Raw genomic sequence first — 15,323 nt, forward strand, 5'->3', positions numbered from 1 at the left:
TATGTATACAATTATTGATCTGATTTCTTTTTGAATTTGATGATCTTATTGCCACGGATGCCATACCAAAAGGGGTCATTGTCCGGTCTTGCTTGATTCATTTTATTTCTTTCAGTTCTGAGGTTAAAATCTTGGAGTCTCTGAGCCTCAGTCAAATCTGGACTAAAATAAATATCTTTATGTGCGACATTACTTCTCAATTTTTTTAGCTGATGCTAATATTGTGTTGCGAAGAACATCCTCAGCTAATTTAGCAAGAATTGGACCTGTTTTATTAGTTTTAGATCTCAGCCGTCTAACAAATTTTGGTATTACTCTTGATTTATGAGCTTAAAAATTTCATCTACTTTTGACTCGTCTTCTTTTGATTTCATTTCTATGCTTTCTTTAGTTGATTCCGCCTCTCCATAAATAATGACATTTTTTGTTCTTCTTTTTCTTTCGTCTAACTCATTAATAGCTACATTTGTTACCATCAGCTGCTCTGTAGGCTTCTTTTTTTGTATACCCTGTTTGACAATAAGCGACCAGTCACTGATAGACTTGCTTGACTCAGCTGCTTTATTTATTTCTGTCTTCAGATATTTTATGTTTTCGTCTTTTTCAGTTTTTGTTGTTTCTAGTTTTATCACGCGTTCAAAGAGTTCCAAAAAAGCGTTAGAAAGCTGGCTATACCAATTATGAATGTCTTTAGTTGTTTGAGAGTGTGAAACTTTTAAATTTAAAATTAAATTATTATTATTATAAATATTATAAAATTATATTATAAAGTTATACTATATTATAAAATCATCTTATATTTAAGTTTTTATTTTAAAACATTTTTAACATTTAAAACATTTACTTTTAAAAAACTTAAATATCAAATTTCCTTTGCAAAAACCGCAAAAAAGGTTTTGTTAAAATTTAATACAATAAATGGATTTGTTTTACATTTTGTAATATAAAAATGAAAATAAATATAAAAAAAGAAAATATATGCAAGCAATCCTTTAAACTTTTTAAAACTGTATTTAAAAGCAATGTACGCAATTAAAATAGATCGAAGTATCAAACTCATTCATTAATTGTAAACAATTGTCTTTTTTTTTGTTGTTTTCTCTTAACTATATCACACAAAGAAGAGAAGCGATTTAAATATGAAAAAATTTAAGCTTAAGATTGCTCAAAATGAAACAAGTTGAATAATTATAATTTAACATATAAAAAATATAAAAATATTTTTACTAGAAATATAATCCACAAAAAAAAAAAAATCATTTCAAGGATGTTTTTTAATTTGCCACTCTTAAATTCCTAATATCACAAAAACACTGTGTAAAATTTTTTCCTGTCTAACACCCTGTATGTATGTACATATGTATGTATGCATGTATGTATGTATGTATGTATGTATGTATGTATGTATGTATGTATGTATGTATGTATGTATGTATATTAGGGTGGTCCTTAAAGACAATTTTTTTAGAAATGTTTGCTCCCACCCACTGTTTTACATAACAAAATAACACTAGATTTTTTGAATAAAAAAAATATTCCCCAAGACCCTTGAATTAGGGGCATCTAATATTATTAAAAAGAAAAAAAGTTTTTTAACTATGTCATATAGGGTCTCAAATAAAGCAAAATTTTATGAAAATTTCAGAAATATGAGTCATTTTATTAAAACACAAATGGAAAAAAATTATAATCAACCAAAACTAATAAAAATAAATTTTTATTTCAAGTTAAAAATGTTTAATACCCAAAAATTCAAAACAATAGTTTAATTACAAAATGATTCATACTTTTAAAATTTTTATATAATTTTGCTTCATTTGAGACCCAACAAGATGTTTTAGATAATATAAAGTGCCCCTTTAAATGTTTAAGAATCTTTAGGCATTCCTTAAAATATTTTTTTATTCAAAAAATTTTTAAATGCAGTGTTCTTTTCTTATATAGAACACTTGTAGTGGGTAGTATATATATATATATATATATATATATATATATATATATATATATATATATATATATATATATATATAGTTTGTTGCATTTGGGAAGAGCGGAAGAAAAAAAACGATTCTTACGCCAACACATACATCACTTTTAATTACTTTTGACTTTCATCCAACATTTGTGTGTTGCCAGAAAGTTAAAACCATTAATTTAATTACAAATTAATCGTTTTAAAAAAAAACCACAAAAACGCAAATTTAATTGACCAGAATGTTTTTAAAAACATTCTGAATGTTTTTAAAAACATTCTGAATGTTTTTAAAAACATTCTGAATGTTTTTAAAAACATTCTGAATGTTTTTAAAAACATTCTGAATGTTTTTAAAAACATTCTGAATGTTTTTAAAAACATTCTGATTGTTTTTAAAAACATTCTGAATGTTTTTAAAAACATTCTGAATGTTTTTAAAAACATTCTGAATGTTTTTAAAAACAGTCTGAATGTTTTTAAAAACATTCTGAATTTTTTTAAAAACATTTTGAATGTTTTTAAAATAATTCTGAATGTTTTTAAAAACATTCTGAATGTTTTTAAAAACATTTTGAAAGTTTTTAAAAACATTCTGACTGTTTTTAAAACATTTTGAATGTTTTTAAAACATTCTGAATGTTTTTAACAATACAATGTTTTTATTTTTTTTAATAAAATGTTTTTATTTTAATTTTTTTTAACTGTAAATCATGCGCGGAGTGTTGCTACATTGACTATCTTATAGCCTGACTCGCAAGGGAGTGCTGCTACATCGACTGACAAATAGCCTGACTCGCAAGGGAGTGCTGCTATATCGACTGACAAATAGCCTGACTCGCAACGAAGTGCTGCAACATCTACTATCTTTTAGCCTGACCCGCAAGGGAGTGTTGCTACATTGACTGAGGGTTTGGTTGGGGCAGGCAGTCTATCAATTAATAAAAAAAAAAGTTCCGGTCTTCCATTTTAATTTTTACTTTTTGTCAACAAAATATGGAAAAAACTTTCTGACAATATATAAGAGTTCTATATATATATACATACATAAATATATACCAATAGTAAAGATCTTAAACTTACAGTTTGTCGTAAAAAATGACTCTTTACTCTATGACATGTAGCAAGACAAAATTGAATACAGATTATGTCAAAACATAATAATTTAAATGAGGAAACTAATTAAATTTATTGTTTTTTAAAAAACCACAAAAATGCAAATCAAAAGACTTTAAATTAAAAGAATCTTTTTAAAAATATTTTGAATGCTTTTATTGTTATTTTTTTACAGTAGAACATGCCAGAAGTATTGCTAAACCAACTATCCTATAGCCTGCTGCTACAAGGAAGTGCCACTACATCAACTGAGGGTTTGGTTTAGGCAGGGAGTCTATCAATTAATTAAAAAAACTTTTTAAACTTTTTCTAGTCTATATATTATATACATACATATGTATATATATATATATATACATATATATGTATATATATATATATATATATATATATATATATATATATATATATATATATATATATATATATATATATATATATATATATATATATATATACACCTATAGTAATAGGCTTAAACTCAATTTTTTGATAAAGGTTTTAATAAACAAGGTCATAGAGAAATTAAAATGATTTTAATTAGGTCTGGATAATAGTTTTTGAACACTATGCAGTTATTTCTCTCAGCTCATTAGGCTTAGCTTCATTTTCAAAGCTTTGGTTCTCATTCTCTGAGATACTTATACAAATTTTCAAGTTAGTGAGGGAAACAATAATACAGACTGACAATTGTTGTTTGAACTGTTTAATTTCATTTTCTATTACCAGCATTGTTTGGTTACATTTTAATCAATTAGAGTTTACTTTTTTTTTACACATTTATTCAAAAATATAAAAGTACTTTTAAACTATGTTATAATAAATACTGCACATTCAATTTTCAAATGTCAGTTATAAACTTGAAGCCATTTATGTTGTAACTTTTTATACTACCGACATGATAAGTTGAGAGTTTAATGGAAATGAATTTTTTATGAGTACAATTTTTTTCTCAGCAAGTGCCAAGTTTTTGATGGTTTTTATACAAAATTTGATGATAGAATTATGATTTTTTAAATGATGTTAAAATTGAAATTATTTTTTAATCAATGCAAAAGTTATGAAAAATAAATTTACTATTTACTTAAAAGTAATATTTTAAAACCACTTTTTACTGAAAAGTAATTATAAGTCTAGAACATACCTGCTCAATAAGTGGGTGCACTCTGCAACCTAAATTAAACAAAAATATATATAGAATACGTATGTTTGTATACTGATTTTATCAGGGATTTTACCAGCTTTTAGTAAAAATAATCCAAAATACATTTCAGAATATCGTATAGCAGTAGAGCAATGGCTTTGTAAACAAGAATTCAAACCTATGTCCCAGAAAGTACAATACTTAACATGTTTTTCCATGTGGCAAATTTATTCATCAAGATTCATATTTAAAACTTAAAGGTTTTGAAAAAAGTTTATGTTTAAACTTTAAGGGTTTGAACAAGGTTCATGTTTAAAACTTAAAGGGCAGAGAAGTATAGCAATGGTTAAGAAAAATCAAATTTCGTTAAAAAAGAATCAGACAATAGCTGGAAAAGTCAGAATGTTTTCAAGAGTTTTTAAAAATTGGAACCACAGATGTCATTTTCCAGCAGGTAGGAAAACAAGAATCAGTTAAGCATTAAATATTTTAGAGAGGATAGAAGAGAGTTTTAGAGAACACTTTTGTAAGACGATGACAGGAATGTTGTCCAAACCACAAGCTGTAGAAGAGTTTAATTAAGAAATGACTTTAGCAATGGAAGCTGGAGTGATTTCTATGTCTAATAATGGGTTAACCTGTTTAACTGGAATGGCAGGAAGAGCATGGCCATTAGATTTAAGAGTCAAAAAGATATAAGCTCAAGGACCATCAAGAAGAAAATGACATAAAGAATCCCAGTCAGGGATTATAAGCTATAGGATAGTAGTAAGTAGTGTCATGATAGGGTGAATCTGCAGAAGAAGTGTATAGTGAAAGATTTATAGAGATCATTGCTTGGTCGAAATCACCTAAAGGAGAACAAAGAGAAATTGAACACAAGCTAGAAGCAGAGATTAGACACAAACTAAGGAGTCAAGTTAAGTTAATTAGTGTTGTCTGGATAAAAAGTTGCATAGTTAACTATTTGAATAAGAGATTGACAAATACAGAAGTAATGGGATTTAGTGCCAGCAGGGTTAATGATGTTAGGGCCAAGCTTTTCTTTGTGATAAGCATTTAAGTCACCAATAACAATATTGGCAGGGGTGTGAAAACAAAAGGCATGGTGAACTTGATCAGAAATTACATCTGAAAGAGTGCAGTCTTGAGAAGGAGAGAAAGATGATAGTGAAGAAGTGCTAAGCCAAAGCACATAAAAGAATGTTTAGAGGATTTGAACCTGATTTTTTGACAAATAGGCAGATTGATGTGTATTTGCCCAAGCCAAGCATGCGACTATTCAAGAATTTGCAAACCAAATGATGGTAACCTTCAATACTGAGATCTGAAGAAGGAACAGCCAAATTTAAATTAGTCTCACAAAGAGCAAGCAAATCTGCTGAATTTTACAAGAGGTAAGATTCAACTGACAGAAAGTTACTTTGAAGATCATGAATATTTGAGAAAGATATATTAAAACAATTAGAAGGTGTCAATGGTTTCTTATGTTTGAAATTTTTGGTTACAAAAATTGGTTGCTTTGCATTCAAAAATTTGTGAATAAAGCATTTTATATTTTCTTTTAAATTAATTTTTTTTTTTTAAATCTAATTTTTTTAATGATTCTTGATCAAAAATTTATATTAAAGCAAAATCACATTAGTATTTTGCTGGATACTCTTTACAACTAAAACAGCTTGGCATCTACGAGGGATAGAGTCAGCTAAATTAATACAAACATTAATGGGAATTGAGTCCCATGTTTTACTGAAAAAATCAGAACAATTTGTAGGCTTCATACCTTTTATTTGACAGCTTGATGTTTTTCATTTGATTGGGATGAATACTTTAAGATACAAAATTTACTCTTTGTCAAAAATTCTTGAATCAATTTGGCTGTATGTTTAGTATTATCATTCTGCTGGTATATCCAACAGTTTTCTCTGTTTAAAATTTAATGCTAGCAAACAATGCTAGCCAGATGGTCATTTTTAGGCTGGCATGCGTGATTTTAAAAATCAATATTTATTTACTATTTGAATTAAAATAAAAATAGCGAAAAGAATACTTTGAAAAATTTCTAATAAAAATTCTAATTAAAAAAAGAAAAACAAAATGAAGTATTTATTTAAATTTTAGATAAAATAATAAACAAAAAAAATAAATAAATAAATAAAAAATGTTTTATATAAATATTAATGAAAATGATTCCATAAAAACAACAAAACAAATGTTTTAATTAAATTCTAAATAAAATAACTTTAATAACAACAGCAAAAAAATAAAAAAGGTTTTATATAAATATTAAACAAATTAATTAAAATAAATATGGAAAAATTTTATTTAAAATTCTAAATAAAGTAATTAAAATAAAAACATCACAACAAGCGTTTTATTTTAAGCTTTAATTATTTTAATATTTATTTAAAATTTATTTAATATTTAATAATCTTTATTTAATATTTAATAGTTTTTATTTAATATTTATTTCAATTAAAATAATTAAATATAGCAACAAAAAAAAAATGATTTAAAATGTAAATAAAATAATAACATTAAAAGGGTTGGGGTCAAATACGTATTTGTATATGGTAAAGATTATATTTTATTCATTTAAAAAAATAGAAAAAATTGTAGAAATATAAATATTTCTACAGTTTCAATATACTAGGTTAACTAGTGCTTTTTCGGAAATACCATGTTGTTTTTTTTATTTTATTTTAAACTCTAAAATAAATTAAAAATTTGTTTTTTAAGGGATATTTGTTAGAAGACTTGTTTTCATTCTTCTATGTAGTAGACCATTTTATCAATCTTGTCTTAAAAAAATCTTCTATTTTTTCTTAACCTAAAGACGAATAATTGTATTTGTATTTGAACTTGTTTTAAGAAATCTAGAATAAACATATTCATTCTTGATCAAATATATTTGACCCCAACCTCGAACATTAAAAATAGAAAAACAAACTTTTAACTTAAATTATATTTATCTTTTATTTAAGTATTTAATAAACAAAAAAGATTTGTTCCAGTTTGAAAAAGCTTTCAGGCTATACAAGTTTCTAGAAAAATTTAAATGCTTGTACCAGCATCAATATGGATTTCGAAGTAAACACTCCACAACCCTCACACTTATTGAAATTACTGAGAAGATTAGAAGAGCTCTAGATATAAGCACTTTGCATGTGGGGTGTTTATAGATTTGCAAAAAGCTTTTGATACTGTGGATCACTCCATCCTTCTCACAAAATTAGAATACAATGGAATCAGAGGCATCCCACTAAAATGGTTTACTTCATATCTCCAAAACAGAACACAGTTTGTTTCCATTTATGGCACTAAATCTGATTTACAGAATTGCTCAAATGGCGTCCCACAAGGTTCAGTATTAGGACCACTTCTTTTTCTTCTTTTTATTAATGACTTAAATACTTCTTTTAAATTTGCAACTGCTTACCATTTTGCTGATGATACTAACATGCTACTGGTTGACAAATCATTTAAAAAAATCAACAAATATATTGATCATGATCTTGGAAATCTTGTTCAGTGGCTTCGTTCTAATAAACTTTCTCTCAATTCTAACAAAACAGAGCTGATCATCTTTAAATCCAATCTGGCACCAATTAATAAGCACTTAAATTTCAGGCTAAGCGGACAAAAAATTTATCCTTTAGACTCTATTAAATATCTTGGGATTAAAATCTTACTTTTCTAATCTTACTTTTCAAGGCCATCTGAATGACCAGTACAATAACTTTAAATCTAATGTGCTATACCTAATTTCCAATATACTAAAATTAAGCAACTTTGTGATATTCCTTAACAGCCAATTTGTCTGGAATTATTATCACACAAACCTTCCCCTATCATTCAACAATTTCTTTTCAAGTACAAATAGTCACTATCCTCTTCGCTCCATCAGTAGCTTAAACTTAGTTTTACCAAAACACCACTCTACTAAATATGGAAATAAGTCCATTAAATATCAATCTATTACCTCATGGAACAAACTACCTCCTGATCTAAAATCTCTTAATTCAATCTCTGAATTCAAAATCACGCTTTTTAATTATTTGTTAAAAAAATACAATTAAATATTTCTACAAATAAATATTTAATTCTTTATTATCTATATCAATTTATGATCCTTCAGTTTTTTATTTGATATTTTTAACATTTTGAAATTTTTTCTATCTGCCATTTTGAAACTTTTTTCATTCTAATATTATTAATATTAGTACCAATATTTTGGCATTCTTTATTTATCTATCTATATATTTATCTCTTTTAATTCAACCATTCTCTACTTCGTACTAAATGTTTGTTGTCGCTGTTATTATTCACTAAATTTTTGTTGCTGCTGCTATTGTCCTTATTTATGAAATTCTCTTTTTATTATAATTGTTATCATTTTGTTACTATTATTATTATTGTTGCTGTTGTTGTTGTTATTAATATCATTATAATTAGTATTATTGTTATCAGTTATTATTACTAGTTTCATCAATGACTATAAGGTTATGTTGTATATTCAGGTATTTACTTTATATTAGTACTTGTACTATTGAAAATTTCCTTGAAATGTTATAACTATTTCGAAATATATTTGATTTGATTTCTTTTTTTTTTGGAACACTCTTTTATTTTAGTTTTTGCAGGTGCAAATGCAAAAAAGGCTTAACGGCTAAAACTGATGACAGAGAAGACTGATCTAACTTCAAAGCATTATATCTTTTGCATTAGGTAAAATAATGTTCTTATGTAAATCTTTGTACATTTCTTGATCATCATAGTTCTGATAATCAAGAAATGTACAAAGAGTTAATATAATAGTTTGGGAATATTTTTTAAAACATCCATAAGCCATTACATTACCTCTTCCATGTTTTACGGTAGGCTATTTAGGATGGCTGATATTTACGATTAGATCTTGTACCTACCAGACATCAAACGTATCTAATTCTATTTGATCGGAACAGCATAAACTTTGTTTCATGACTAAAAAGATTTTTCAACCATTGTTGACTACTCCACTTTAGATGCTCTAATGGAAACTCTTTTTAAGGATTTTAGCTTTTCAAGAAAATTTATGGTTGAAAAAATTACTTTGACGTAAAAAACATTTTGTAGTAGAAATACTATAATTCATTCCATTAAAATGTCTCATTTAAATTAACAGTTGTTAAACAGTAATTTTTTTTGCTTATTATCACAAGCCTAACAATATATGCTGTTACCCTAACAATATGTTATGAGTGTGGTTTTTCAGATTGCTTTAGATTCTTTTTAGATTCAGTAAGTTCATATCTCTTCATATTTTGTTCAACAGCAGACTTACCAACTCCATAAATTTGTGTCATCTTATAAAACAAATTTCCATTATGAACTGGTCTTAAAATAAACTTTTTTACTGGAGATGATTTTTTTTAATCTGTTTTATCACATTTCTTAGATCCCATGATCTCAATCACTTAAAGATAAAGCTTTTTAATAATTTCCTTAAAGTATTTGTTTACAATATCAATAATAAACTAGCAACTTTGTAGAAAAAATTTAAAAAGTGTTAGTCCGTAAATTTTTGAACTTACCAAAAATGATTATTTTGAAAATCAATTAAAAAGCATTAATTAAACAATCAATCTTCATTTAAAACATAATAGTAAACATGATTTACGAAAAATTTAATTGGTATATTATATGTTAACTTTAGTAAACCTGCTGAAATATTAGTAAAATTCACACAATTAAATAAAAAATAGATAAATTTTTAAAAATTTTATTAGGTCAAAAAAAAAAAGTTATTTTATAAAAATAAGACAAAAATCCTATTTTTATTATTATATTTTTTTTTTACAGTACAAATTATAATATAATAAAATATAATGAAACAAAGTTTAAAAAGTTAGATTATTGTTGATTAGACATTTTACTAAACATTTCAGTTAAGTAAAGTTTTTAAAAGCATCATCAGACTTAGCCCGGTAAACTTGGGCGTTCATGGCTCGGAGTCCTTTCTCAGCAACCTCATTCATTCTATGCACATTTTTTAATGTGACTTTAACAACAAGAATAGGTCTGGTCAAAGCTTCTTGGGCTGTAATGCAGGCAGATGTGGCCTTTTTCAGGTACACCCAATTTGGTTCCTCCATCATTTTAAATTATGCATGTGACCGAAAACAGGTAATAAACTTAGCTATTTCTTTCAATGATTTCCTTTCTTTGGGTATTAAAAAGTGGCCCTGTAAGATATAAATTGCTTTCTGTTCCATCTTGGTGAGTGAGAACATGGCAATTTAGTCGGTAGCTCTAGATTAGGTAAATATTCTTATTCAAGTAATGGAAACCAGAAGCTAAAACCAGAATCTCCCTCAATTCTTTTGAACATGGTGATCTGGAGTTGTCTGCCTTTCTCTTAGAGGCTCCATTAGCACTTTTGCAGAACATATTTATGGAAATATATTTATAACTAAATTAGAAAATTAAATAAAAGTACTTTGTTTCTACTCCAAAAAAAACTTTGTTTCTACTCCAACAATCATAGTTAAACTAAATTTATAATATAATAACTATTAACTTCATCTAATTTAAAAATGGTATAAATATTCTCTAATTAAGGATAATTGTACTTAAGTCATCCTGATAAGTATTTTTTTCTTCTTTCTATAAAATAACTTTTTTTTTGACCTAATAAAATTTTGAAATATTTAATTATTTTTTATTAAACTGTTCTTAGAATACATTTTAAGTATTCTAAGAACAGTTTAATTCTTATTATGGAAAAGGTTTCATGAGAAAATAAAAAATAGCACCACCCTAGTGTGCATTTGTAGTATTTGAAAATCTTATAACTAGATCCTGTATAAAAATGCCTAATATATCAGTTGAGGATGCTATTTTTGATCATGTTGCAAAAAGGTACAAAGTTATTCCAGGTCAACTTGTATACTTCATTGTTTGTTTTTATTTTTACTTATATTAAAGGGTTTATGAAGAAAAAAAATTTTGAATTCTAATCTCCATACAGTTGTTATACTATTTTACTTGGTTCATAAAGATTAAAAATTTTCTTGCTTTAAAATTATTAAACATTCATTATTTATGTTTTTATAAAAAATTATTTAAAATATTTAACTTGAACTCACAAGTTTTTTGTATCACAAGTTTTGTGACTTGCAAAAAGGTATCAAAAAAATCTCAATAAAAGAACTGATTGTTAATAACAATTTTAAAATTTAAACTGTAAATGTTCATGTTCCTTCAACAACAATTTTACATGATTCTTGAGAATAGTTTAATTATGAAGGTGAGCTTTTATCTGTTTTGATTTATATATATAACCACCTTTCTTAAAATTAAATACTTCGTATTTTACTTAAGACCACAATTTAAATATGTGTATTATGATAACTGTTTTAATATTAATACTATCGACTGATTAGTGGACAGTGGACATTCAATGGTAATTGTCTAATATTTTGATAAGAAACAATATTAAAGTATCTTTTGATACCATTTTGGTATCATACTAACATTTAGATTATAAATAGAGGATAATTTACCTTTGTAGCTTATTTATACTTACTTTTGATACTAATATATTGGCACTTAAATAGGAATCAACATTAAAACAATTTAGATGAATAAAAACTAGATTTTGACCATAGTTTTTTCAAAAGACCCATATATTTAAAATTTGTTGCCTAACCTTATAAATTTTTTTAAATTTGTTCAATTTTGATAATTTTTTACTGTTAAAATTCTGTATTGAAGTCCTTTACAATGATATAACTATCATGTAATTGATCGATTTAATTCAATAAAAAAATCAATCTATTTTTGTAATATTAAGGTATAAAACTTTAAGAATAATATATTTTCAAAAATAGTACTTTAGTAAAAACATTTAACAACTCTCTTATCTTGCAATAAGTTGTTTTACATACCTTCGAACTCAATTCCAAGAAGCCTTGGGTAATTATTGGGATTATTATCGTCAGAGAGGTGAGCTTTAGCAATTTTGCTCATATGTAAAGACCTCTTTTTTTTATCTTTCGACGTCTTTTGAGGATGGGCATCGTCATCCACTGCTGAAGTATCAAAAATAAATAAAACGAATAAAACCAGGAACACAATTAAGAGTTCCTTAATGGTCATAGCAGTAGTGAATAAAATAAAAGCAAATCCGCATAATATTTTTTAAAATATGTTTTTAATTAAGTTGCTGTTTTTATTTACGGATATATATAAAAAAGCAGTTTCGCGCGTTAAATAATTCTCTCTCCACAAATGTTAAATTAAATAATTCTCTCTCCACAAATAAATCGAACTCGAGCTCCAAATATGTTGTTATTTCATTCAAATAGTCGTCAAAAATATAAAGTTTGAATATTAATCTAAAAACAAGCATTATCATCAAGTATAATTGTACTAAAAATATGTATTATTGTCATTTTGAAGTGTTTTATTATGCCTCGTTTTGGTGTCCTAGATTTATAATATGATCTTAGGAGCATTTTTTGGGTATAGACAAACCACTTATAGAAATTTTTCCTACGTACAGTCAAATGGAGAGAGTTGTTTAACGCACAAAAACTGCTATTTTTATATCGGTAAACTTTATTTATTTATAAATACTCCCGCAATCATGATTATAATCATATGACAACCCTTGGAAACCAAAAAGGGCACAAGGCTGTTTTAAATATTTTAGAAATACTATATAAGGTCATAGTTTCTAAAATACTTCCAGGGTCTTACAATACCTAGTAAATACAAAGACACTAAAATGGAACCCTGTAAAAATTTGCCATGAATTTAAAAAGATTAAGCTTTGTGTTCGATTTAATAAGTTAATAAAAAATTCTATCATACAACAACTCTAGTTATGATTATTGTGTGATGTTGTGAATGTTTTATGTTGTGAGTGTTTTATCTGTTCTTTGTATTTCGACTTTGTAAAATGTACAAACAGGTTGGTTATGAAGACAGCAAAACTGGTTACAGTCAACTCTCTATATTTCGAACAATAAGGGGAGCGGAAATAGAGTTCGAGATATCGAGAAACGGTTTAAAAATAAGTAAAATCGTCTAACTTTCATTAAAAAGCAAGTTGTTTTACTGACAAAAATCATTAACAACAAAAACTAGAATTTTTAGAAAAAATCTGTTATCTGATGTTGCTTCAAATTATCCATCTTTTTCATCTTTATTAAATCCAAAAGTTTTAGTGATAGGGATTGTATTTCTTTTTTGTATTTTAAGCTGTATAGCAAAGCATTTTAAAGCGCTTCAAAAGCATTTTCTAATTGAATACCAGATGGGCGTGATGGGGCTTTGACGTCAATACCTTCGTAAACGCTATCTTCAACTTCATTACCGTCGTTTACAAAATTAGGGTTTAAAACCTGAGCAATGGTAACAGCATCAATAGCATGTGAACCGATGGTAACTTGATCGCAATTTAAACCAATGTGAGATTTCGCTAAGAGATTTTCTTGGACGTTACTAGGATCTAACTCTCACAAACGGTTAAGTGGTTCTGTCAAAAAATCAAATGATTTTTTTTTTTTTTTTTTTTTTTTTTTTTCAGTTTTTATTTATTATATTTCCATAATATAGTTTACATAGCTTACATTTTTATCTTTATAACTTGTTTGTGGTGAAAATGTTTACTTTCAGAACTTGTGTGTCTTTAGCTAGAAATTTGTTTTTCGAGTTTTTATATCCGATTATAATTTTGTACAAAGTCACAATTATTTTTTAGTTGTTACACATCCATATCTTCAGTTTTTTAAGAAATTTATTAATCTTTTTTCCTTTCATCGTAATGTACGTTTTTCATTTTTAATAAAATAACACTTCATTTTTTTTTTTTTTCTTTCTTTTTTTTTTTTTCTTTTTCTTCTTCTTCTTCTTCTTCTTCTTCTTCTTCTTCTTCTTCTTCTTCTTCTTCTTCTTCTTCTTCTTCTTTTAAATCGTTTTAAGTTCTTGACAATCAATAAAGCGTAGATACTAAGAAATTGCTGTTTTGACCAATGTGTTTAGGTGTGATAAATTTTTTATTTTTTATTATTATTATTTTTTTTATTGTTTGTATGTAAACACATACATAAATACACACACTTACACACATACATATATATACACACATACATACATACATACATACATACATACATACATACATACATACATACATACATACATACATACATACATACATACATACATACATACATACATACATACATACATACATACATACATACATACATACATACATACATACATACATACATACATACATACATACATACATACATACATACATACATACATACATACATACATACATACATACATACATACATACATACATACATACATACATACATACATACATACATACATACATACATACATACATACATACAATTTTATTTATATATTGTCCTCTTTTTTAAAATAAAGTTTTACGTTTACAAATATTGGAATTTTTATACTTTTAATAAATTATAATAGAGAATATAATCACCACATCAATAAGATTAAAAAATAAAATAACAAAAAAAAAAAGTTTAAATAAAAACTTGGTATCTGATAGAAGATCTAATGATCTTGTCGCCAGAACCATAAATCGTTATAATAAAATATAACTTAAGCTATTAACAAATATAAACAAATAAAAATGACAAAATATAAAAACAAAGAGCGTATTTATATAAATTACTTATTTTTAAAAGTATTTCAAAATATTGTCATTAAAAAGAATGAATTCTTTTAATTTCTTTTTAAAGACTGGGAAGGTAATTGATAAATCAAAATTAGGTAAAATAATTTTGTTCCAGAGATTTGGTGCACGATAAGCTATACAGAACTCATTGAATTTTGTTCGACAAAAGGGTTCATAGAGTGAGTTATCATTTCGTAGTGTATACTTATTTTTTGTTTTTAAAGTAATAAAATCTTTAAAAATGTGTAATCACGGATTGATTTTACATTGAAACATAAAACATAATGTTTTATATACATTCACTTCATAAATATTAAGTACTTTTATATTTTTAAATAAAAACCTTGAATGCGTAAGTCGATTTTCAAAACAAA

The 15,323-nt window shown here is 25.9% G+C and overlaps 1 protein-coding gene across 2 annotated transcripts in view; it reads right to left on the reverse strand.

Annotated features, from left to right (window-relative positions):
• The window catches only part of LOC101236609 (tetratricopeptide repeat protein 13), a 76,179-nt gene extending 63,696 nt beyond the window's left edge, over window positions 1-12,483 (reverse strand). Inside the window, exons 1-2 of one of the 2 annotated variants that reach the window (XM_065800288.1) lie at window positions 12,161-12,483; window positions 4,233-4,261 (exon numbers count right to left, since the gene is read on the reverse strand). In XM_065800288.1, the coding sequence (XP_065656360.1) occupies window positions 4,233-4,261; window positions 12,161-12,371 (240 nt within the window). In that variant the 5' untranslated portion in view covers window positions 12,372-12,483. The remainder of the gene's footprint in view (window positions 1-4,232; window positions 4,262-12,160) is intronic. The other variant, XM_065800289.1, reaches the window with a different exon arrangement.
• Between the last annotated feature and the right edge of the window lie 2,840 nt (window positions 12,484-15,323).

Source organism: Hydra vulgaris, chromosome 06 (genome assembly GCF_038396675.1).
Source record: "Hydra vulgaris chromosome 06, alternate assembly HydraT2T_AEP".
Taxonomy (NCBI): domain Eukaryota; kingdom Metazoa; phylum Cnidaria; class Hydrozoa; order Anthoathecata; family Hydridae; genus Hydra; species Hydra vulgaris.